Raw genomic sequence first — 26,212 nt, 5'->3', positions numbered from 1 at the left:
TGGAATGTCTATGTACCTATGTTTTCATGTGTCTGTTCATTCATGTGTGTGGGTGTTCATGCATGTGTGTGGGTATGCATGCATGTGTGTGGGTATGCATGCATGTGTGTGTGGAGGCCAGAGGTGACATTCATTGGGAGAAATCCACTTCTTTTAAAATCGAGATTAAATAAAATGATGCTCATATGTGTGTGTCTACCCGTGGGTTTGTGCACATAAGAATGTAGGTTCTGCGGAGTCCAGAAGGGGGCAGTGGATCTCCTGCAGCTGGAGTTACAGGCAGCTGAGAGTCACCAACTTTGGTGCCAGGGACCAAACTCCAGTCCTCTGCAGGAGCAGTATGTGCTTTTCAATTGCCAAACTGTCTTTCCATCTCCCAGCCTTGTTTCTGAGACAGGGCATTTCATGGGCACAGGGCTCACTGATTTGGCTAGATTGGCTGGGCAATGGTCTGCAGGGAGCCCCTGTCTCTCCCTTTTCAGCACTGGGATTATAAGTGAGTCACCTCACCCAGCTTATTAATATTTTTTCTGACTTCAGTTCTTGGAACTGAACTCATGCTGGGCAGCAAGCTCATCACTGACAGCACCACCACTCCAGTCCAGCCCTTAGGTTTGAGCATAAAGATGTTTGAATTCCTTTATTCTGTCCCTTCATGTTCTCCCACTCTTTGCTTTTATAATATTTAAATAGTTTTAAATTTATGTAGTTTATTATATAATAGTATTATATAATTCTGCCTTGAAAAAAATTAAGCTTGTTTTTAGTCTTTGGCATTTAAAACTATCACATTGACAGTTTTAATATCATCCTTACTATCTGTTTACATTGTTGGAAGGCTCTGGTCGTGCTCCTGAATGCTTGACTCTCTGCGTAGTATCACTACTGCTAGTCACTGACACATGACCTCTTGGTTTTTCCAGGAAAATGGAGTATATACAATCGCGAAATTAATTTTACCAAATAAACAAAAGAATGCTGCACAAACAAATCTCCTACAGGTAACAAGCCTGTCTCTTGCTCCTTGTCTCAAGGTATTGGAGTCTGGGGGGGGGGCACGTAAGATGATGTGTACTTTTTAGGATTGTGTAGGTGAGCATGGGGCCCTGTGCAGATGGGAAGGGAGTGTGCTTAGTTAGTGATGGAGTTGGTATGATAATTAGTGATTCGAAATAGCATGGAGGAGCCAGAAACAGCTCCCTGTGTGTGACTTATGGGGCCGAGCCAATGGCTTCTTTGTTCATCGGTTGGTTGTACTTTTAAAAGGTATTTCGTTATGCATCAGAATATAACAACAATGTAAAAATGGTTGTCATCTTTAAACATGAACCATAGTCACCAACATTTTGTCTTTGAAAAGGAAATCCCAGAAATGGACTTTGGTGGATGAGAAGGTATTTAAAAGGGGACAAGGAACTCCTGGGCATCACTGCCCCAGGATGGCAGGAATTTCCATGGCAGTGGTATCAGCAGGCTAGAAGTGGAGAATTTAAAGGATGCTTGGGAATGGGGGGGCTGCTGAGTGGCTTGGGTTGTGTGTCTTATAATAGTGTCAAAGGCAGAAACTAGGCCCACTTATATAGAATCCTTTGTACTTCTCTGGAGAGCGAGCATTAGGGATTGTGTTCCCAGTGACACTAGAATGACAAGATTCACTAAGTCATTTACAAAAGGGAGTAAAACTGCTTTGAAGGTCAGCGTTTGAGGGGATGGGTATGGTTAGCCTTGTTTAGACCAGCCTTTGAGGGGATGGGTATGATTAGCCTTGCCTAGATCAGTGTTTGAGGGGATGGGTATGTTTAGCCTTGCTTAGACACTGCACATAGGCATCAATACATCGTATGCTTCCCCATAACCTGTCGGGGACCAGCCTTGATAAAAATACCACTTACCAGGGTAGGGGCATGAGGATTAGAAAATAAAGAGAACTAAGACACAAGTGAAAATAATAAAACAGAAAACATGATAGAATCAGGAGAAAGTTGCAGTAAATACTGAAATTCCTGTGTTCAATTTTTCATACACTTTTATACCCCAATACACGGGGGAAGCAGAGTAAAACCTGCTTTAACATGATACACAGGGCAACCAGAACAGTTACCTGCTTCAACACTTTGAGCCATCAAGCAATTAATCCACGAGAAAAGCATTCTGTTGCTTATGCAGCGAACCCACCCTGTACCGAGTATCCTGAAGGCAGCTACTCCCAAGGTCAAACCTCCTATATCAAAAGAAGGAGCAGAAGCATGTTGGAATATTCTGACCATTGTTTAGGGTGGAGAGGATCTATCTGTATGGGCCATCTTCATGTCAAAAAGACCAAGTAACCACACCCCAGGTCAGGATTGTAGCCACACTTGTCAACAACTTTAAATAAGCCCAAACTCTCTGACCTCCAGACAAGGTGGAAATAGACTCACATTTTTGGGCCTCCACAATCACCATGTATGCTTTCCATGTTTCTATGTATGTGTTTAGAAGGAAGGTCGTTCTAAAAAGTCCTTTAACCTTGTCATCTAGCATAATGGCCAAAGTCTCAGAGCTTCTTGGTGCTACTGTGTGCAGCCAGACAGGGGTTTTGGAGAGCTACTGTGAGCACATAGGAAAGCCGGACTTCCTTTAGTGCAATCAGATGCACAGCGCTGCCCTGGACAGCACAGCCAGCAGAGCTGTCATGAGCATGAGCTTTGCTAGGCCAAGAGAGGTTTTAAAGCTGCAACTAGAAGGGTTCCACGTTCTCTTCTCCACTGTTTCCCCAGACTTCTTCAGGCCCCTTTGTTCTCTGTCAGACTCTGGGCAGCTTTGTTTGGATCTTCTATGTGCAGATCATCAATTTTATGGAATGATCCCAGGTTTCCAGGAGACCAGAATCACTCTGCTGGTGTCTGGGTCACAAGTGAACCTGCTCACTGTTCTCCACCCTGTCTCCCCTGCCATCCTAGTCAGGGTTTCTCTTGCTGTGGTGAAACACCATTTCCCAAAGCAAATTGGGAACGAAAGGGGTCAGCATCAAATGGGCCAGCAACCTGGAGACAAGAGCTGATGCAGAGGCCACGGAGGGGTACTGCTTATTGGTTTGGTTCTACATGGCCTGCCTTCTTATAGAACCCAAGATCACCAGCCCAGGGATGGCCCCACCCACAATGGGACCCTCCCCATCAGTCACTATGGAAGGGAATGCCCTACATCTGGATCTTATGGAGGCATTTTCTCAACTGAGGTTTCCTTCTTTCAGATGATTTTAGTTTTTGTCAAGTTGACGTAAAACTAACCACCTCCCCCCATTTCTTCTCCCCCTTGTGTCCCCTCCCCCACTGCTTTTCTTTTCGATCCCTTCCCCCTCTTCTTCCTTCCCCTCTCACTTTCTCCCCTGTAGACTATCAGAAGCTAATTTTTTACATATGAAAATATATAGCTGCATTTATTTATTTTTGTGTGATTCTGTGTGTAGGCAGTCATGTCATGGAACATGTTTGGGTGTCTGAGAGCAGTCTGTTAATTCTCCCCTTCCACCATGTGGGTCCTGGGGATCAAACCCAGGTCCTTAGGTTTGACAGCAAATGATTTTACCCACTGAACCATCTTGCTGGTCCCAGGAAATTGTTTTTCTCAGTTAAAGTACTCAGGTCTCTTTGAAAGCCTTTTTAATGACTGACCATCCATTGTTCTATTTGGAGAATGGTAGGACCTTTTTATTCAGGAGACCAGTCTGTCACGCTTGACTCCAGTGTGCCTGTTACTGTTTCCCCGTGTGGTGTTTTCCAGTGGTTAGAAACTGTATGGATAGAGAATGTGAACCCCTGAATTCCTGGAAGTCTCTGGTTGTATGGCTTCCTGGGCAGAGGAATGTCATTTCCTATACTGCTGTTCATTTTGTAAGTTCTAGAAAGGAGTCAGTGGCCAGTATGGAGTAAACAGGGCCACATCTCTAGGAGTCAGTGGCCAGTATGGAGTAAGCAGGGCCACATCTCTAGGAGTCAGTGGCCAGTATGGAGTAAGCAGGGCCACATCTCTAGGAGTCAGTGGCCAGTATGGAGTAAGCAGGGCCACATCTCCAGCCCTGTAGACGGGAGAGGGACTTGGAAGTTGCTGCTACTCTTGGCTTAGGTCCGCCACCCACAGGGAGGCCTCTGTGATGGCTGCTCCTGGTAATTCTGCACTGAAAAGGTTTTAATTTGTTGTGCCGCCCCTAAGAGCCATCTCTTTCATTTCCTAGTGTTACGCTTTCAGAGCCTTGAGGTTTCTCTTCAGTATGGAAAGGAACCGGCCGCTCTTTAAAAGGTACGAGTGTGAACTAATACGGGTGATTACCACACTAAAGTTCTTGCTAGGCCAGCCTGACTTTGCACTCTTGACTAGGGCCTGTGCCAAGACACTGGCTCCATGCAAGCCTTGCCTCTCCAGACTTCTTAGACTCCACAGATCGAACAGCTCTTGCAGTCGCCTCACAGGCCATGTGACAGCTGACTGCATCGGTGCAGCTCCTCCCAAACCATGGAACTGCTGAGGCCCTGGCCTGAACTAAGGATATTAGCATCTTGAGTGGATAGAATCAAAACACATACTTGTTTTTGACCATTCAGAAATTCCATAGTTAGTCTGGTCATTTCCTCTTACCAACCAAGTGTTTGTTTAAGGCACCCTTAGTAGGCTGGGAACCAGGACCAGGCCAGAGGGGAATTGGTGAGTATGGTGGACAAACAGGCCTGAGGAAGCAGACACGTTGCACACATAGGGCACACACACCCTTTGGACAAAATCCACCTCCACAATCTTACCAAAATATTATTGATGAGGGAAGACTGGATGTCAGATTGAATCCTTTGTTGAGAGGTGCGGTCCACTTTCTATTGTTGCTTTATTTTCCTATGACATCTGAATTTAAGGGAACAGAAAGGAAAACTATTTATTATAAACTTTCACTTCATAGCCCAAAGCCATCCGTCTTAATGAGCTCAAACATTTTAAGAGGGCTTGGAAGCCAGCACTTTGAAAATGCATAATCCTCTCCATTGTTTTTCAATTTCCAGAATTATATTTTCATAAAACATTTCAAAATTAAAAGTATATTTCCATCCTGGGGTTAAGTTTAGAACTGTAACAGATGCTGAGTACTTCATGAATACCTAACAAACATCCTCTTTGAGTATGTTTCGTGTCTGTACCCCCAGGTAGATTACAAACAAGGCCATAGTATCTGTTTCCACTACATTGTCTTTTATTGCCATAGAAACAATGTGCAGTCCTCCCTCCCCGGCTCTAAGTGTGAAGTCCAATGCAGTAACTAAGCACCACGCCGTTCAGTGGGTCTTTAGAACATTGCTCTTCCTCTTCGCTTACCCTGTGGGGAATACAGCTACAGTGGAAATTTCCATGATAAGCCAGCACATACTATTTCTGTCCTCTGCTGATAACCTAATGAAGTTTGGTTCGTGGGTAGGGTTAGCTGGTGATCGAGCTGCATCCAAAGGGCAGCAACGGCTCCCTTTTCCCGAGCTCCACACTAAGTGCCTGTGTTTTTTTCTGTAGACTTTTCCCCACTGACCTGTTTGAGATCTTCATTGACATAGGCCATTACGTCCGCGATATCAGTGCCTATGAGGACTTAGTGTCACAGCTGAATTTACTGTTGGTAAGTCTTGAGGTTTAAACGTTCGTGCAGGCTGCTCTGTGCACGGTCAGGATGAAATAACAGCAGCCCGTTTCCCTTTATGACGTGGTTAGGAGGATGAACTGAAGCAGATTGCCGAGAATATTGAAAGCATCAATCAGAAGAAGGCGCCACTGAAGTACATAGGCGACTATGCCGTGCTGGACCATCTTGGAAGTGGAGCTTTTGGCTGTGTTTACAAGGTGACTCTACCCTAGAAAAGAATTCTCATATTCCAAAACAGACTTGAAATCACACTTGGAGGTCCATACTCATTTTAACTGGAGTCCTTATCATTGAAAACTGGAAAATAAATGGAGATAAAAATGAGAGTGGTTGTTTTGGTACCACAGGGCGTGGTTATGCTGTGGGTGTTGCCTTGGTTCTCAGCTCTAGTAACAATGGCTCATTGGCTGAAACTGGGCGTCTTCCACCCATCACAGGGAAATCGTCGAAATAGCTTGTCCCAGGGCATGACAGAATTTATAAATTTCCTCCAGTGTTTCTGCTCCTGCACAGTGAAATCCTGCCGAGTCCTGCAGGGGGCGCCAAACCAGAAGCTAACAGGACTGAGCTCAGCCCAGTGGTCCTCCATGTTCCTAATGCGGACTCTTCAGTACAGTTCCTCATGTTGTGGTGGCCCTGCCTTAGTTAGGATTTTTATTGCTGTAAAGAGACACCATGATCATGGCAACTCTTATAAAGGAAAAACATTTAATTGGAGTGGGGGGGGCTTAGATTTTCAGAGGCTTAGTCCTTTATCCTCATGGTGGGACCTGGTGGTGTGCAGGCAGACATGGTGCTGGAGAAGGAGCTGAGAGCCTTACATCAGCAGGCAACAGGAAGTGGTCTGAACTAGATGTAGCTTGAGCCCAGGAGACCTCAAAGCCTTTCTCTAATAGAGCCATATCTACTTCAACAAGGCCGTACCTCCTAATAGTGCCACTCCCCAAACTACCATCACCCCCAACCATAAATTTTTCTCATTGCTACTTAATATCTACAATTTCTCTACTGTTAGATTACTGAATGGTAATGTAAATATGGGACATGCAGGAGATCTGAAAACCACCCCTGGGAAAGGATCATTCTGCTGAGAACTGGTGGGCTAGAGCATGCTATGGCTTGGTTAACCATGTGATTTTGTTATTCTAGTTAATCCATCTTTGTCTTAACCCTCAGTTCTCATCAGGGTATTTAATTAAACAATTTTTTTTCTTTCCTTATTTTAGGTTAGGAAACGTAGTGGTCAAAACCTTTTAGCAATGAAGGAGGTCAATTTACATAACCCAGCATTCGGGAAGGATAAGAAAGACCGAGACAGCAGTGTGAAGAACATTGTTTCTGAATTAACAATAATTAAGGAGCAGGTAAATATCTGCCTTATTTCTGAGATGCCTCTGACATAAATGTCATGGAGGCTGAGCTCCTGTGCTGTTCTACCCACGCTGTTCATAAACAAGTCCAGTGTGAAATGCTGGACATTGGTGCGGTGATATTTTTACCAGTGTTTTTCTTGAAGCTTGTTATTGAGCCATGGAAACTCTTCTGGGAGTTTATAGCTGCCTTGGATGCAAAGCAGTTGAGCTTCCAATCCAGAACACACCATGCATGAGAAGCCCTTCTGTCTTCATCACGATCATGTTCAGTGCTTAGCTGCCGGTTACTGCATAGGAACGGGAGAAAGAGTCCCCAGCCTCAGTGTTTGGTTACCAAGTTACTGCACAGGGATGCAAGAAAGACCACCCCCAGCTTCAGTCAAGTAAAACCAAACTGCTGACACCCCTAGTCTGACTTATTAAATCTAGAATGTGGGTTTTGATTCCTTTTTCTCTTCTTGACCAGCCTTGTGTAGTGGAGTCTAGGCTGCTCTGATGCTTGCTGTGCAGCCAAGGTGACCTTGACCCTTCCTTCTGAATCTCTACTCTAAGTTAGAAAGTGGAATCGTTTCTAGCCTCATTGACAAAGGCATAAAGGACATCAAAATGTTCATTAATTTAAAAGCAGCACAGTTTTAAGTCATTACAATCCCAAAATGTTAACTGATAGTCGGAGATGTCACTGCAGACTATAGATTCTAAGTGGTCATGGAGAAAGCTTGGGGTTGGAAACAGTCTGATAATGTTTGCTATCTGTTTTCTTACAGCTTTATCATCCCAACATTGTACGTTACTATAAAACATTTTTGGAAAGTAAGTATGAATTTCGTTTCTAATCAACAAAACATATCTTTGTTATTTATATTATATTGTCAGAAAGTAAGCTCATTCAGCTTCTTTCTTTCTTTCTTTCTTTCTTTCTTTCTTTCTTTCTTTTTTTCTTTCTTTTTTTGGTTTTTTGAGACAGGGTTTCTCTGGGTAGCCCTGGCTGTCCTGGAACTCACTCTGTAGACCAGGCTGGCCTTGAATTCTCAGAGATCCACCTTCCTCTGCCTCCTGAGTGCTGGGATTAAAAGCTTGCACCACCACTACCTGGCCCAGGTGATCTTTGTACTTTCATTCTTAACAAACATCCCTTTGTCAGGCAGTGAAATGATCTCATAAGCGCTGATCTGAAAATAGTTAAAATATTTTGCTCCCCACCATAGAGAAGCATGGTGTAAACAAACCAAAATAATTAAATGATTGTACAAGAAATGAGCTGGATATGATCAAGAAAAAAAAAAAGGACTCAAGCGATGATGGTTTTGACAATCTCACGGTAGCTCCTGTGACATTTTCCACCCCCAAATAAAATGGAGTGGACTTCTCCTTCCAGATTTGTTTCAGTAGGCGCCACCAGGTGGCGACAGAGTCCTGGCTGCGCCCACAAGCTAGGAGGCCTGTTTCCTGCCAGTGGGATGGAGAACACAGTCAAAACTTTTAGAAAAGACAAACCTAGTCACTTGTTTACAAGTGAAGTCAGTCTTCAAACATCTGTAGCATAAAATCCCAAAGTACTTACACGTCAAGGACGACTGCCGGCCACGTGGGCGGTAGCTGCTGGGACTCACTCCCTGCTGATAGTAGCAGTTCTAAGGTGGGCTGTGGTGCTGCACATCTTAAACCCAAGGACTCCTGAGGCAGAGCAGGCAGATCTGTGTGAGTCTGAGGTCAGCCTGGGCTACACAGAGACATTCTGTGTCCCCCTCCCCCCCTTCCATCCAAAAAGAGTGATAAAAAAATCTTGTGTGATGGGGTGTTTGTTATGGTTTTACATATTTCTTGGCATTGTGAAACTTCGGAACTAGAAATGTCTGCAAGAGAGACATCAAATAGCAGGATTTAGCTATGTTGTGCCTTCCCGTGCAGACCGGCAGGAAGACTGGTGTGTGTGCTTCCGTGCTACAGCTCAAGAGTGGAGAAAGAATTCAGCTGTGTGGTGGTACAGCAGGTGTCTGTCCTGTGCAAACAAACTCTAAATGTGTGTATTGTGTGCACATCCAACAGCCAGAAAAGACGCGTGTCTCATGTCGTTGTTAGTAGTTCTAACTTGTTTTAGATGAAGGTAAGCAAAACGGCAGCAGCAGCCGCAGCAGCAAGCTGAGCAGCATTCGCTAAGAAAATCTTTGTGAACAGTGAAATGGAATCAGAGTCTGGGTCTCTCCGCTCAAAAGTGGCCTAATAATGGTTTCTGCTATGGGCGGTTGTGTCGTTGCAACTTCATAGTGTGACCCTAGGGTTAGTTTCTATGTGGCTGTAAGAAATACAATTTCCTATGCAGTTTTCTGAATGTCTTATTTGATCTGAGGTACTGAGAGGCCTGGCCTGTGACTTGGGACAGTTGGCTCATTGTCGTTGACACCTCCCAGCCATTCCTCATGATCACACTTGCCATTGTAAACTTAAATTGGGAAAGTCTGGAGCCAGAAGAAGTTGCTCCTGGGCTGTGATGACCCCAAGACCTGCTCTGTGCTCTGCCAGAGTGGATCCTACTGCTAACTCTGGGCACGCTCTTGGGAAACCACGGGTCCTAATTTGTGAAGCCTTCCCAGGGTTCCGCATTCCCTTCAAGTCACCGTGGCCCTTTTGTGCTTTTGCACAGATGACAGATTGTATATTGTCATGGAGCTTATAGAAGGAGCCCCACTGGGAGAGCACTTTAGCTCTCTGAAGGAAAAACGGCAGCACTTCACCGAAGAAAGACTGTGGAGAATATTTATACAGGTACACCCCCCCCCCCATTGAAATTCTCATCATGCAGCCAAGTCCCGAGCTGCCTTAGAGATACACCGTGATCTATGTGTCCAGTGGGGAATCAAATTTGCCTTCATTCTTATTTCAAGCTGTGCTTAGCTCTCCGGTACCTACACAAGGAGAAGAGGATTGTCCACCGGGATCTGACGCCAAACAACATTATGTTGGGCGATAAGGACAAGGTGACAGTTAGTAAGTACAAACTTCTTAAACGTTTTAACCCAGAGATTTCTGAGTCCTAGTTCAGAGTAGAATCTTATTTCAGAGCGGTGCCATATGGTCCGTAGAACTTTGGCATAGATGGAAAAGGTTTCGCAGAATTGTCCGGTGGAGTAGATACTGGCCACTTGGCACTTTGGGGCAAGTGGAATGTGGCCTGTGTGACTGAGAATGACCTTTTAGATTTTGTTAAATTTTGACCTGTGTGTAGGGGTCCACACCAGTAAACCAGTCATTGGAAGATAGAGGCAGATGGAACTCGGGCTCAAGGCCAGCTTAAGTTGCATAAGAAGTTTGAGGTCAGCCTATGCCACATAGGCTATCCATAAATCAAAAACAAAACAGAGACAAAATGCTTTTGTTAGATTGTAATTACTTTCCACATCCAAGAGAGAATAGTCTTCACGCAATATTGGATAGCGGCGATGCGGTTCTAAACGGGTGGTTGGCTCCTAAGTGAGAAGGCAGTACTCTGAGGATGCTCCCTGTTTAATTCCTCAGCTAACGCCTCCTGAGGTTTTCCTTTCTAGCCCATAAAGAGACGCTTTGATAATTAACACATCAAGCACATTGCGTTGGATCATTTTATTCACGGTCTGTCTTGCAGACGACAGACTTTCAGGGCTACAAAATTCATCCGTTTGCCTATTTGCACGCCATTGTTTTTGATTTTGTTTTGCTTTGTTTTGTTTTGGGTGTTTTCATCTGTAGCAGACAAGCCATAATAGTAGATCAAATTTCATTGATTAAGACAGGTCTTGGTGGTGCACACCTTTGATTCCAGCACTGGGGAGGTAGAGGCAGGTGGATGTCTTTGAATCCGAGGTCAACCAGGCCTATATAGTGAGATCCTGTCTTCAAAAAATAAATGAATAAGTAAAAAAAAAAAATAAAAATTTCCCCCTAAATTAGTAGGTCTATTTTTACACTACATGTCCTAACTATCCATGGTCAGCTACTTTTTAGTTTAGGGTGATGTTACCTTCTTCGGTTTTTCTCTGAGCTCTTTTGCTTCTCATTTCGAGTATTTGTGCTTCACTAGCCACCAGGAGGAGGCGCTGTTCCTGTAGACTTGTAGTCTCCACAGTTTTTCTGAGATCCCCACAGCAAAAGAATGTTGGAGAACACACTGCTAGAACCTGTAGGTTTATCTACGTATCCCTGTATGAGGATGCAGTGGGACACAGCAAGTTCTGCAGACATGGATGGTAAAGGGATGCATTCAAAAACCAAAGCAGGTTAGCCATTTGGTATCAGATAACCAATTAGACACGGTCCCCTGGGAAGATCCTTTCTCCCTCCCTGAGAATTCCTTCAATGCCTGCAGTTCTTCCTGGGTTGAGGCCTCCCTTGGGCTTTCCCTGTTTGCTTTCGGTGTCTGTTGCTGTCTTTGTTCAGTCATGCTAGAGAGACTTTATGTGGGTAGCTTCTGACATTCTTAGGGAACACAGTCTCACAGCCAAGTCCCCTATTCTCTGGCTTTCACAAATCTTTCTGCCCCCTCTTCTACAATGACCTCAGACCTTAGGTGAAGGAGTTGTATTGTAGATGTATCTGTTGGGATTGGGCTTCATTACTCAGCATTTTGATTGGTTGTGTTTTTCTGCAATGTTAGAAGATACAAGCGATATTATCCAGTCTAAGCAGGTTGTGTGTGTGTATAAAATATGTGTGTAGTGTGTGTATAAAATGTGTGTGTATAGTGTGCATGTGTATAAAATGTGTGTGTATAAAATGTATGCATAGTGTGTGTTTATAGTGTGCACAAAATGTGTGTGTAGTGTGTGTGTGTATAAAATGTGTATGTATAGTGTGTGTGTGTATAGTGTGCGTGTGTGTATAAAATGTGTATGTGTGTAATAACATTTAATAAAAAAAAGACCATGAATTTGAAAGAGAACAGGAGGGGTCTATGGAGAGAGGAAAGGGAAGAGGGAAATGATGCAATTATAATCTCAAAAGATAAACAGAATTAAAAATAAAAGGAGTGTTGTTAGTGGTTTTCCTGGTTGGCACCACTCCCCAGTGTTTGCAGGCCACAGCCTAAGTGTTCCTGAGAGGAGGGGCGGTCAGTGTTTCCTTGTTGTCAGAAGATAATAATTACTCCAGAGCCATTCCAAATGGACTCTTCCCAGACCCAGGCCCACCTGTACTCTTAAACCAGGACTGAAATGTCTCGATCAGTTTTTTGTTAAATAGAACATACTGTTTTAGTTTAAAAATTTATTTAAAAAACAACTTAACACAGAAACTCTTTAGATAAACATTCCGTGCAAAGTCACTTGGAAACATTTTCAAGCCAATGAGTTATGAAATAAGAAGCCGAGAGATCAAACAATTGTGAATCTTCACTTTGGACAAATATTTGCTTAATCATTTGAAATCAATCATATTTTTGCATAAACTTTTTATAAATCTGACTTACTTTTACTTAAGGTTTTTATAATTTATTTCTATGTGATTATCTCAATTTATTGGTTAATGGGTATTATTAATAATTGTGAGCTTGAATTGCAGAGCAAATTATGTGTGTACCAGAAAAACTTATATATTCTTCTTACATGCTCATTCAGGAGGTATTTTTGCTAATAATCATCTTTACATATTATTTTCTTACGAGAGTAGCTATAATCGTTTTTGGCTATATTTAAATATACTGAACTTAATTTCTACTGTAATAGTTCACTTCGTTTTTAGCTTAGTTTTTATATTTATATTTATATTTTGATGGCACGCATCGAAAGAGTTTGGAAACTAACATAGTTTCGTGATGTGTATGAAGTTACTTGATTCACCTATCTCCAAGTTCTAGCTCTGTGTCTCCAAAAAGGGGTACTTTTAATTCCTTTATAAATTCATTTCCTGTGGTATTTGATTTTCATTGTGGTGGTTTATTTTCCTAGTCCATGCCAGCCCATCTGCCATCCTGCCGATACAGCTCGGGGTTAAACCAATACTCGGTGTTTGCAGTATTGTCACTGTGCGGCTATTGCCCGTGCTGATTACCTTCCTTTCTCATAGACCTTTTTATTTTCCTTCGAGTTAATCGTTGTCTCCCTTTCTGTTTATGTTTCTCATTTTCTGTGTGCCCAGTCTTTTCTGTTGTCAGGATTTGAAGCTTCATGTGCACGGTGTCCACAGGGGTTGATGAGAAAACTTCCAATTTCCTGCCCTGGACCCTCCACTCCTGTAGCTGCTGCAGCATAAATTGAACTTCACCTTGGGTCTGGTACACAGCCATTATCCTGGATCTTTCCTTTTGCTCCTGCTCTTCTCTCCTGCATCAGCCTCCTGGATACTGAGGCTCCCGGCATGCACCATCCTGATGTTGAAGGCATTTCTTCCTGGTTCTTGAGTCCTGCCTGACTGTCAGGAGTTCCAGTACCAGTCTTACTTTTGATGCCCAACTCACGAGCTACACTATCTCGCTAGAAATTTCCAGGGTGTTCCTTTTGTCCTTGGTGCTGAGTAGGCATCTGAAACAAAGTGTGTGCTGCAGCATGGAGTCTAAAACCTGCTCCCTGGGACACGTTCTGCACTATTCTTCTCTGCCCTTCTTGCTGCTGTTTTCTCGGCTTCACTTTCTTTTTTTTAAAAACTGTCTTTTCTCATTTTGCAAACCAAATCCATTTCATACTCCCTCCCTTCCTCCTCCCTCCACCTTCTGCCTCCCCCCCCCCCCCCGCCCCGGCCACCTCACTCCCTCATCCACTTCTCAGGGAGGGTAAGGCTTCCCATGAGGGGTCAACAAGGTCTAGAACATTGTCTTGAGACAGAACCAAGGCTCTCCCCACTATATCTAGACTGAGCAAGGTATCCCTCCAAAGAGAATGGGTTCCAAAAAGTTAGAACAAGCAGTAGGTTCATTCCTGGTCTCATTGCCAGTGGCCCACACAACTGTCACCCACATTCAGAGGGCCTAGTTTGGTCCTATGCTGGTTCCTTTGCTGTCAAGCCAGAGTTGGTGAGCTCCCATTAGCTCAGGTAAGTGTATCCATCATGGTTGTGACCTCTTTGCTTGTATTCTCCTTCCTCCCTCTCTTCGACTGGACTTTGGGAGCTCAGTCCAATGCTCCACTGTGGTTCTCTGCATCTGCTTCAATCAGTTGCTAGATGTTGGCTCTATGATGACATTTAAGATAATCATCAATCTGAATACAGGGCAAAGCCAGTTCGGGTACCCTCTCCACTATTGCTTAGGGTCTTAGTTGGGATCATCCTTGTGGATTACTGGGAATTTCTCTGGTGCTAGTTTCTTGCTAACCCCATAATGACTCCCTCAATCAAGATATCTCTTTCCTTGTTCTCCGTCTCTGTCCTTCTCCCATCTCGACCATCCCATTCCTTTTAGTTCTCCTCCCCCTGCCTTCTCCTTTCCTCCTCTCCTTCTGCCTTCATTTCTTCCCCCGTCCCCATGCTCCTAGTTTTCTCAGGAGATCTTGTCTATTTCCCCTTCCCAGGGAGATCTATGTATGTTTCTGTTAGGGTTCTCTTTGTTCCTAGCATCTCTGGGGTTGTGGAATATAGTATTCACCGATGAGTGAGTACATACCATGCTCATCTTTCTGGGTCTGGGTTACCTCACTTGGGATGTTTTTTTTTCTAGTTCCGTCTATTTGCATGCAAATTTCAAGATGTCATTGTTTTTTACCCCTGAGTAAGTACTCCATTGTGTATCCATTTTTCAGTTAAGGGGCATCTAGGTTGTTTCCATGTTCTGGCTATTACAAATAATGCTGCTAAGAACATAGTTGAACAAATGCCTTTGTAGTATGGTTGAACATCCTTTGGGTATATGCCCAAGAGTGGTATTGCTGGGTCCTGAGGTATGTTGATTCCCAATTTTCTGAGAAACCGCCATACTGATTTCCAGAGTAGGTTGTACATGTTTGCTTTCCCACCAGCAATGAAGGAGTGTTCCCCTTACTGCACATCCTCTCCAGCATAAGCTGTCATTGGTGTTTTTGATCTGAGCCATTCTGACAGGTGTAAGATGGTATCTCAGAGTCGTTTTGATTTGCATTTCCCTGATGGCTAAGATTGTTGAACGTTTCCTTAAGTGTCTTAGCCATTTGAAATTCTTCTGTTGAGAACTCTCTGTTTAGATCTGTACCCCCTTTTAAAATTGAATTATTTGATATTTTGATATCTATTTCTTGAGTTCTTTATATATTTTGGAGATCAGTCTTCTGTCTTGTGTGGGATTGTTAAAGATATTTTTTCCCATTCAGTAGGCTGCCGTGTTGTCTTATAGACTGTGATCTTTGCTTTACAGAAGCTTCTTAGTTTCAGGAGGTCCCATTTATTTATTGTTGCTCTCAGTGTCTGAGCTACTGGGCTTATATTTAGGAAGTAGTCTCCTGTGCCCATGCATCGAAGGCTACTTCCCACTTTTTCTATCAGGTTCAGAGTGGCCAGATTTCTTTTTTTTTTTTTTTTTTTTGTTTTTTGTTTTTTTTTTTGTTTTGTTTTTGATTTTTGAGATAAGGTTTCTCCATAACTTTTGGTTCCTGTCCTAGAACTAGCTCTTGTAGACCAGGCTGGCCTCGAACTCACAGAGATCCGCCTGCCTCTGCCTCCCGAGTGCTGGGATTAAAGGCGTGCGCCACCACCGCCCGGCAAGATTTCTATTGAGGTCTTTAGTCAATTTGGACTTGAGTTTTGTGCATATAGTTAGATATGGATTTATTTTCACTTTTCTACATGTTCACATCCAGTTATGCTAGCACCATTTGTTGAAGATGCTTTCTTTTTTCAAATGCATAATTTTAGCTTCTTTGTCAGAAATCAGGTGTTCTTAGGTATGTGGATTAATATCTAGGTCTTTGGCCGGGCAGTGGTGGCACACGCCTTTAATTCCAGCACTTGGGAGGCAGAAGCAGACAGATCTTTGTGAGTTTGAGGCTAGTCTGGTCTACAAGAGCTAGTTCCAGGACAGGCTTCAAAGTTACAGAGAAACCCTATCTCGAAAAACCAAAAAAACAAAACAAAACAAAAACCCAAAAAACAAATCCAGAATTCAGGTCTTTGATTTGATTCTGTTTGTCTACCTGTCTGTTTTTATACCAAATACCACTCTGTTTTCATTACTGTAGCTCTATAATAGAGCTTACTGTCAGGATGGTGATGCCTCCGGAAGTTCCTTTATTGTACAGGATTGTTTTTTGTTAGGTTTTTCCTAGGTTTTTTGTTTTTCCATATGAAGTTGAGTATTGCTCTTTTGAGGTCTGTGAAGAATTCTATTGGGATTTTTGACGGGCATTGCATTGACTCTATAGATTGCTTTTGGTACGATTGTCATTTTTATTATGTTGATCCTGCCTATCCAAGAGCATTGGAGATCTTTTCATTTTCTGATATATTCTTCAAAGACTAAAAATTCTTGTCCAACAGGTCTTTCACTTGTTTGATTAATGTTACCCCAAGGTATTTTATGTTACTTGTGGCTATTGTGAAGGGTGATGTTCTCTGATTTCTTTTTTAGCTTCTTTATCATTTGTATATAGCAGGGCTACTGATTTTTTTTTTTTAGTTGATCTTGTATCCTGCCACATTACTGAAGATGTTTATCAGCTATAGGAGTTTCCTGGTAGAATTCTTGGCTTCACTTTTGATACTATCATATCATCTGCGAATAGTGAGAGTTTGACTTCTTCCTTTCTAATTTGTATCCCCTTGATATCCTTTTGTTGTCTTTGGATTTTCACTGAGTTCCCTTGAGCGCAGCCATCTGCTTCTTGCTGCCTCGTTGGATGTGGTACCTTGAATCTGTTTCTGGTTGGCGTCCAATGCACTGTATGGGTAGGAGGGGATCTGGGACTTCATCTTTGACTCTGTAGGTTGAATGGCTCACCTTTGACCTTCTTCTTCTCAGACACATGGAAAGCATGCTCTGCTGAGTCACCACGATGTCTTTCTTCATCATCTTCCCCGGCATCATTGTGGCACCTCTTCCTCTGCTGTCACTGCGCTCATTCTCAGGGACAGTCCCTGCCCATATTCCAGCAAGGTTTTCAGAATTGAAAGACACAACATGCATGATCAGTACCCTTTAAGCTGGAAGTAGGCAGGTAGGCTATGTTAATCAGGTATAAACAATAGCAGTACACCTAGAAAAGGAGGATTTAGCAGAACGAGCAATTTCTTCTCCTGACTCTTGTCACTGCTCTGATCAATCTATTGATTTAATATTTTTTAGAATTCTATGTAGCAGTTATGAAGCTAAAAGTGTTTCCCTCTTGAGCTGGAGTGAGGGAGGCAGCATAGAAAACTAGCATCCCAGAACTGGGAAGGGACAATGGTGTGACCAGGGCATTGCCATGCCACCCTTACCATAAGTGAGTGAGGAGGGTTTTCTGACTGGCACACGAATTCAGAGCCTTTCTATAACTCTCTTACCATATCTTATATGCAGTAATTCTCCACTATTCTATCATTATCTATCACCATTGTTTGAAATGTGACAGTTTGGCGCAGTTTTAAGAGTGACTATGATTTGGTTAAAATATTATTGCATTGCTTTTGAACTAAGTATGTAGTAATCCCAGTATTTTAGGAAGTTGGGCAAAGTGTGGCAGAAGAATATCTCCACAGAGGGCAGTCGCCACTAGGGGGCGCTGCCATGGAATTTCCCGCAGCTGTCTAGGTGGATTCATCATGTGTCCACAAAGGGGCAGTCTTCCCCTTGTGATTGCTTGTAGTGGGGTTTTCTTTGGTGACGCAGGATGTTTATTTGCCTTCAGAAAAGAAGCACAGATTTGTCAAATGATGTCAGAGATGAATGGTGTAAAGTGTATTGAAAAAAAAAATGTAACCAAGAAAACAACAAACCAAAAAACCTTTAGGAAAATGCAGATAATCTACTTCTGTGTAGAAGCTGGCTTGCGGTTGTTTCCAGTAAGCTTGCCGACTGGAGTTTGCTGTCATTTACAAACAGAGCTCGGAGAACCAGCGTGCCTGTGTGTGGAATTACAGACACCTTCTCTTTGGTTTCCCAGCTCTGGGCATCCAGCTTAGGGCTCTGGGCAGACTGTGCTGCCTGTTTCGATCCAACCCCCATCTGTCTGCTTTCAGTGTGTGAATCTGTTCCTACGTGAAAGCCAGCATCTGGACATGTGTGATGACACCTGCCCAGGCCTGCCCCATGAGTATTTTGGCGGCCTTTGAGGCACAGGCGGGAGCAGGCCCTCAGCGACTCGCTAGGCAAAGCGTGGTCCGCCCTAGTGCTGCGGCCTCCCCTGTGGCGACCGTACTTTGCTGGCGCATCGAATGGGCACCCTGCCCAAACCTACCATTTCACGTTTCTCGGCCTTTTAAAATGTCCATATTTTAATGGAAAAGCTCACATTTCTTGCTTCCTTTGCACCCAAACAAAAAAGAGAAAAATGAAACAGAAAATTCATATGATGTAATAGGTAATAGTTTCAGACATGGGCTTTTTTTTTTTTTTTTTTTTTTGGTATGGCTCAGGAGGTCACATATTCCTGTTACAAGGGTGTACATTGTACATGTCTTTGTCAAGTGATATTGTCAAATGATTTGTCAAGTTGCTGTTGGCAGGAGTAATAAGGCCATATCTGATTCTGTATGGCATTTATCAAAAGTTTGCTGCTCACCAAATGCTGCTGTAGAACAGGACGGCTGTACAGCGAAAGGCCATGGCTTCTGCTCTCCAGCTTCAAATTACGTGGAGAAAATCTAGGTATCTCACAAACTGACACATGCTGCACCTAGCTAGGCAAGCAGGACGGACAGGACCCTTGCTGTGTGAATCTGCTGTGACAGCACGCCGGATGGAAAAGGCTAGAATGCCTGCGTCATTCAGGGACCAGTGAGGATGGAGTGTCAGACAGTATGGGAAAGGGGTTAGAACGTGTGAAGGAGCCCCGTGTCAGTCAGGATGAGGCAGGTTATGCTGCGATAACAAAGTTCCTGAAGGTCCCAGCAGCTTAGAACAGTGGCAGATGCAGAATGTGGACAAAGCCGGGCATGTCTGGTTTTGTGTGTCTGATGAACTATTACTGGCTCTCATGTTTTCAAGGGTTGTTTTTCTTCGTTTGTCTTTTGTTTTTTAAGAGATAACCTATTGCAAAACTGTGTGTTCCACAAGATTAAAATGTTCAGTGACTGGTCCTACACAAGAACGCCTTTCCAGTACTAAGTTAAAGGCACCAGGTGTCTAATCAGATGCGGCTTGCCCCGCACAGGTCAGTAAGGGCTGAGCTGAACTCATGGCCCATACCTGCTTCTACCTGCAAAGCTCCAAGAGAGGGCAAGGCAGCCACCCCTCAGCTATCCGAACGTCTGCACAGATGTCTGGATGCTTTTTATGCTCAATTGACTTTCATTTATTTATCTATGGGGCAGAGGTAGGTGTGTGTGTGTGTGTGTGTGTGTGTATGTGTGTGTATGTGTGCGTATGTATGTGTGTGTGTTTATATGTGTGTGTGTGTGTGTATGTGGTGACTGGACAGCTTGTAAAGTTGTTTCTCCCCATCTACCATGTGGGCTATGGGGTTAAATTTGATCATCAGGTGTGGTGACAAACAACTCTACGTTCTGAGCCATCTGGCCAATACCATGCTCAGATACAGCTGATCAAAGTCATTTAGGGTTAGCGGTGTTTGGATGGATTCCTCCTGAGAAAGAGTATGTGGTCCATGGTGATTGTCACCATAAGGCCACTCAGTCTGCTGGGTAAACCTTTGGGCAAAGAAGCCAGAAGGAAGGATGAAAGCAAAGGCCTGGATACAGCAAGTGCCGAAGATAGAGATACTAAGAACATGGTGCTTTTGGGTGCTACAAGGAGGCTTGGTGTGGCGAGACAGGGAGCTTCAATGTTCACACTCCATATAAGAGATTAGATTTGGGAGACAGGAGGATGATTACAGTGTTGGGGCTGTGCAAGTCAGGAAGGACCAGAAGCGGATAACCGGGCTAACAATGGATCACGCTGTTGGAGTGTCCGGCTCTCCCTTAATAAGATGTGGAGAGGAGTGAGCCTGGTCGGGTTCGCAGCTCACGGAGGGTGGCCGTCACCTAAGCCTTTCTCTGCTGGGCCTGCAGCAGGCTGGCTTCTAGTCCATATGCTTGTGCTCTTGTTATTACAAAGATGTTTTCTGGAACTCCAGGCATCATTTCTATACTCATAGGCCAGAAGTAAGGAAGCTATTATGATAAATACAACAGTAAAAATGCCCTTCAAATATTGTCTGTTTCTTGTCATTACAAAAATTCAAAAATCTCCTTCAGACTTCTCATGTAGTATTGGTCAAAATCAATCAATTTTTTTTTCTTGAGACAGGGGCTATCTGTATAGCCCTGGCTATCCTGATACTCACTCTGTAGACCAGGCTCATCCCAACCTCATAAGATCCATTTGCCTCTGCCTCCTGAATGCTGGGATTAAAAGTGTGCACCATCACACCCAGCCTAAACTCAGTCTGGTGATCATATCTGGCTCCAAGGGAGACAACGACAGGGGGAGAAGAGACTGGCCAATGGTGATTGGGTTTCCTGTCCTCAGCATGCGTCACTGGAGGCTCTGATGCCTGTCCAGGACAGGTAGCATGTAAGTGCTGCATGCTCTAGCGTGAGAGACACAGCAGTTTGGGGACCCAGAGGTAGATATTCCGGTATTCAGTTAGCGAAGCATGAAAAATATTGGAGTCCCAGTTTGCAGAGACAGAGAACAAGGGGAGGGAACTGAAGGCACTCATTAAGACCCAAATAAGGCATTCTTGTCTAAGTCAGCCACGCAGCTCCCAGAAAGACGTAAGACAGCTCTGCTTTCAGTAGGTTCCTCAAAGCTCTGTCTTCATGATGCCCTATTTGATTCTTGGTCCAGCCTCAGATCCAAAGCAGGCCGGGCTGTGCTCCTGTCACTGGGACTCCCAGCATGCCACCCCACTGCTGCAGTGCTTCCAAGTCCAATTCTGCTCCTCCAGCCTTACCTTAGCCACCCATGTCTGGTAGACTGCCTCCCTGCATCCAGAATGTGGTATTTAAATATCAGGTGCTGCTATTGCTTCCTTGAAGAGCAAACCACATTCCTTTGACTCTGATTCTCTGCCAGAACTTAACAAATATTTATTAAGATGGTAGACAAACAAATACAGACATGAATGAGGGCCTTTGAAGTGGCTTATAGTGGGTAAAGGCACTCGCCCCCAAGCCCTACTACCGGTGTTTGATCCCCGGGAACCTCATGATAGAAGGAGAGCTGACCCTTGGAAGTTATTCTCTGAACTCCACGTACAAGTGCCATGCACACACATATGCCCCCTGCCTCCAAATAAATCAGCGTTAAAAAAGAGGAGGAAACAATGCATGATGATAAGAATGTACTGATGAGTAAAATACATGTGAGTGGACATTCCAACAAGAGGCAGGGGTGGAAGAGTTGCCTGAGCAGTGTGTTTGATGTCAGGGAAGTTGCTGTTGGGCATGGTAGTCCTCAGTGCCATCACCAGCAGTGACCTGAAGGAAACATTTCCCCCTCCAAATGCCGTAGAACTCAAAAGAACAGGGACCTCAAATACTACTGCAACCCTGGGTGTTCTTTAGAGGGTTTGGGGATTTTAGTCGTCATTGTCCACTGACGTGTGCTAAGATATGCGTCACTTTAGAACACCGACAGGGATCACAACCCCCGCAGGGGCATGCTGTTCATCCCTGGAAAATCTGGCCATGTAGTGACTTTTCCTGTGGCCTCCGTAGGTCACTGGATCTACCTGACTTTGAACCTTCTCTGGGGTCTACTTGAATTCAAGGTGATAGACAACTTTCTGTGCCATGGGCCTAGCCCGGCAGAGCCTTCAGCTATGGGGAGGGTGGCCACTTTCTGTGCCATGGGCCTAGCCCAGCAGAGCCTTCAGCTATGGGGAGGGTGGCCACTTTCTGTGCCATGGGCCTAGCCCAGCAGAGCATTCAACTATGGGGAGGGTGGCCACTTTCTCAGTCTGCGGCTCTCATGTTACTATGCGAGCGACATTTTCTGCCACACACTGGAAAAACAGGGATGTCAAAGGATGTTCAGCCAGATCCATTTCTAGGATGATGAGGGTGCTAAGAGCCCGGAAAGGAGGCTGCAGGGGACCTAATTCTGATGGTTATGGAAGCTGTGAGGTCTCCGGTGGACAGGATCTCAGACTGGAGAAGTGGCAGAGAAGTGCTCAAAAAGCCTTAGAATCAGAGAAGCTGACGGCCCTGAGCACACGGGGAACCCGAAGATGAAGATGTGATGTTTAACCAATGAGAGGAGAGATTTGGCTGCTCACCAGGGGCTGTCTGGGGAAGGGGCACAGAGGGGCACGGTGTGAAGGACAGGCTCCCAGCCCAGGCTTCTGAGCCTCCTACCCGTTTAGGGTACTCCATGTTTCCGCTCCTTCAGCCAATAGCTGCTGAAATACCAGCCCACTGGGGCGTGGTCTATTTATCTTTAAAAAAGAGCAGCAAGCCTCTTGGTTCCAGCTCGCTCTCTTGGTTCCAGCGCTTGCTTCCGGCTCCTGCTCGGGCGACTAGGCTCCTTTCCTGACGGTTGGTGTTTTGTAAGTTTTACCCCCCAAAATAAACACCCCTTTAAATACTAACTGGTGTGGGATTGTTTCGCACATTGCATGTTAGACTCAGCATGCTCTTTGTTGAATTGAAATAGGAAGTTGTTAGTGACAACTGAATGTCACTCCTGGGAAGGCCAGGAAGGGGTCTGGAGGTGGAGATGTAGAATCTGTGACCTTCTGGAAAGGAAGTGCAGCGTGGCAGGACTCTGCTGAAGGAAGACCCCGAGCTTTCTCTTAGAAATCCACAAAAAAAAAAAAAAAGAAAAAAAAAAGAAATCCACGTTCTCTTCAGGGTCTTGCACGGGTGATTCTGAGACTGTGGGCATCCGGAATGGCGGCGGTAAAGAAACGGGCTGTATGGAGCCGAGCTGTGAGGTGGGCTCCCTTGCTGTGGTGCCACACAACTGTATGGGCTCCAACAGCCTCCCTCTCGATCATGGAATGCTTCTGACTAAACGCTTTCCTGAAGCTGTCAAGGTGGTTCCTTATTTTCCTGCTCTATAGGGAACACCCAGTCTCTCAGGAGCATTTGTTAAGGGACCAAAAGAGCATGTCTCCCATGTCAGCCACTGCTCTGAGACATATAGGCAGACAGACACAGGACACAGACACCCCAGAACCACTGTCCTCTCCACTGCTCTTTATACTCCTCCATGAAAGGGCCACTTTAGGTAGAAGAGAAGGCGTCTCCAGGGCACCATGGAGCTTGTAGTCATGGGCTGGAACAGAACGAATGGCTGAAGTGTGCCCAGTTTAACCTGTACTCAGAGTGTGGCCTTATGGCCTCGCGGCATCTCTCACTCCCTGCACGCCAGCCTTCCAGGCCTCTCGTTTCCTCAATGGATCCTATCATGTTACCACAGGACCTCTGTATATATCGATTCCTCCGCCTGCAAGTGTCGCCTCCTCTTGGCCTTTTCATTTCTGCTAACTTCTCCGTCTGATAGTTACTTAGCCATCATGTTTTAAGAGCTTCTCTGTGTGTGTGCGTGTGTGCACGTGCGTGTGCATGTGTGTGTTTGTTTGGGTGGGGATGTGCCGTAGACTGTGTGTGCATGGAGGCCATAGGACAACCTCAAACATCATTCTCTAGGGGCGGTTCACCTTGGTTTTAGACAGGGCCTCTCAGTGGCTGGAGCTTGCCAAGTAGGACATGTTCACTGGTTAGCAAGCCCATGGCTGTATCTGGGTTTGTCCTTGCAGCACTGAAATGGCAAGTGTGTTTCTCTGCACCTGTCTTTCTTATCTGGGGATTGCACATTCAGACCCTCAAGCTTTATAAGTTCGTCTGTCCTTCCTTCCTTCCTTCCTTCCTTCCTTCCTTCCTTCCTTCCTTCCTTCCTTCCTTCCTTCCTTCCTTCCTTCCTTCCTCACTCAGAAGCTCAAGTTTTATTAAGTCCGTCCTTATTTCCTTCCTTCCTTCCTTCCTTCCTTCCTTCCTTCCTTCCTTCCTCCCTCCCTCCCTCCCTCCCTCCCTCCCTCCCTCCCTCTCTTTCTTTATGTTGTGAATGAACACTTGATGACCGTCTTGAAGGCTGACTGTAAAAGATGGAAACTTTCTAAGTGTAGTAGCCATCAGGAGACTTTCTGGTACTTCTGTGGAGCCTCTGTTGAGAGATCTTGTTGGGACCATTGTTGCTGAACGCTCCCTGGGACTGTGGAGAGGCTTTCTGATGGGGTACACATCAACAGGGAGGGTTTTCAGTACCTTTAAACTGCAGTAATGAAAGAGAGATAATTTGTCTATGAATATTGGCGCTGGAGAGGAAAGGACCATGACTGGGGAAGAGGAGATGCCATCTGCTATGCCAGCCACTTGGGGTTTCCCAGACAACAGTGACTGATGAACTGAGTGTAGATTGGAAAATGGCGGGTGCTTTGTAGGACTAGAGGAGAAAGCCCACAGAAAGGTTAGGGCTTGGTGGCTGGACGGTGGTTTGGGAGAAACTGATATAGTTTGAGCCCTGATGGGTCTCCAGGCAAGGGCTCCGTCTATCTATGGTGTGTCAAAGTACTTTGCATCTGTGGTCACGTCTGTCACTAGAGCAAGCCCTGCAAAGCCTGCCTGTGAGTACGCAAGCTGGTCTAGAAGATCATCCAGAGTAGCTGAGCGAGGGGTGCAACGCCATGAATTAGTAAGTAGTAAGAGACACAGTAAGGGCCTTGAACTCAGCCCAGAGCTGGATTGCTTGCTTGGATGCAGGGGCTGCAGGCTGCGTGTGAACCCCGTTACTTGTCTTTTCAATGTGCTCCCATCTTGTATTAACTTGTTTTCAGTTGTTAATGGTGAATTTCTAGTCAAGCACACTGATGCCCTCATGATTTCAGAGATAAAACATTTCTTCCCCATATGTTACCTCAAATGAGGAAAGAGAAGCAGAAGCATCTCCTGCTGCTTCCAGAACCCTCCCAATGGCCAAACGGCGTTCATTTTTGCTATTCAAGCATTTCTCAACTCTCTGTGTTTTTGTGAACATATGTCCAAGCTCATGCATTAGCTAAATTAATTGGATGAATAAAAAACATTATAACATTCTTTAGCTTTTACTTTTTGAGATCACTTTTCATTAGGTGATTTTTGCACGTCTTTTTAGTTTTCAAGTTAGACTAGGCTTACCTGTGCTCAAATTATAGTGAGTTCCCTAAAAATTGGTTGGAGTATGCTTTCTATCCTTCAGAGTGCTGACTTCATCTTACCCATTTTCTCCAGTATATGCTAGATCAGCACCTATCCAGCTTGTGGGTAGTGGACCACACTGCAGAATTGTGGATGCGCATATGACCTGTGCATCCAGGTGTATACTGACGTCATCCTGAAGTGACAGATCTCGACTTTCATGGAGAATACCAGACCCTAAACCCTGACGAGGATAAGTAAAGTAACGTCCTATAGTGACAGATGCTCAGTTAGATGAATGGTTAGAGGCCTCTAGAAGGAGGGTCAAGTTTATGATAGCACATACTTGAAGTACATCTCTGAAAATTCAGAGCATGTCTGCTCTTTTAGCCTGGTAGAGTTTGGTATTTTATTCTTCTTATTTATCAGGTTTTGCAGCATTTCTGTCTTGTCTCTAGTGTGGAGAATTATTGTTTCAGGGGAGGGACAGAGGCCAAGAGTATAGGAGCTGAGTTCTACATTCCTGCTGCTAGTGACATGGCCTAAGGAGTCCACTGATCGGTAATCTAATCCTATAGAATTTAGAGACTTAGAATAATAAACAGTTTCACAGTTTCTGCGGAGAAGAAGCCAAGGGAAGCCTGACTGGGTGACTGATTCGGGGTCTGCCACAGATCTGAAGGAAGTGGTCAGCTGGTTGCATTGTGGGAAACCCTAAACATTGTCAGAGGGTGAGCTTTCAGGATAGCATGCACCACACAGCTGACACCACCTGGCTCTGGTATGGAGTAAGTGCCTTACAAGAGAAGTAAGGGCCCATCATGTGGAACAACTTCTCTTCTTGCTGGGACATCTTCGCTAGATTCTGACAGAATCAATGAACAAGAATGAGCACCAAACACAGAAGCGAGGGTCACTGTGGTCCAGATTCTCATCCCAGCAGCTGAGCTTCAGTCATAACCCCCACCACCACTAAAAACATTTAACATCT

At 44.7% G+C, this 26,212-nt stretch overlaps 1 protein-coding gene across 1 annotated transcript in view; it reads left to right on the top strand.

The window, feature by feature from the left end:
* The window catches only part of Nek10 (NIMA related kinase 10), a 181,546-nt gene that overhangs the window by 46,261 nt on the left and 109,073 nt on the right, over positions 1-26,212 (top strand). Inside the window, exons 15-22 of the mRNA XM_057769925.1 lie at positions 924-1,001; positions 4,217-4,281; positions 5,530-5,632; positions 5,725-5,853; positions 6,883-7,020; positions 7,797-7,842; positions 9,674-9,795; positions 9,915-10,017. Coding sequence (XP_057625908.1) covers positions 924-1,001; positions 4,217-4,281; positions 5,530-5,632; positions 5,725-5,853; positions 6,883-7,020; positions 7,797-7,842; positions 9,674-9,795; positions 9,915-10,017 — 784 coding nt within the window. The remainder of the gene's footprint in view (positions 1-923; positions 1,002-4,216; positions 4,282-5,529; positions 5,633-5,724; positions 5,854-6,882; positions 7,021-7,796; positions 7,843-9,673; positions 9,796-9,914; positions 10,018-26,212) is intronic.

The sequence above is a fragment of the Chionomys nivalis genome, chromosome 5, assembly GCF_950005125.1.
Source record: "Chionomys nivalis chromosome 5, mChiNiv1.1, whole genome shotgun sequence".
NCBI classification, from domain to species: Eukaryota; Metazoa; Chordata; class Mammalia; order Rodentia; family Cricetidae; genus Chionomys; species Chionomys nivalis.
Note: the sequence above shows the minus strand (reverse complement) of the source record. Positions and strands in the feature narration are given on the sequence as shown.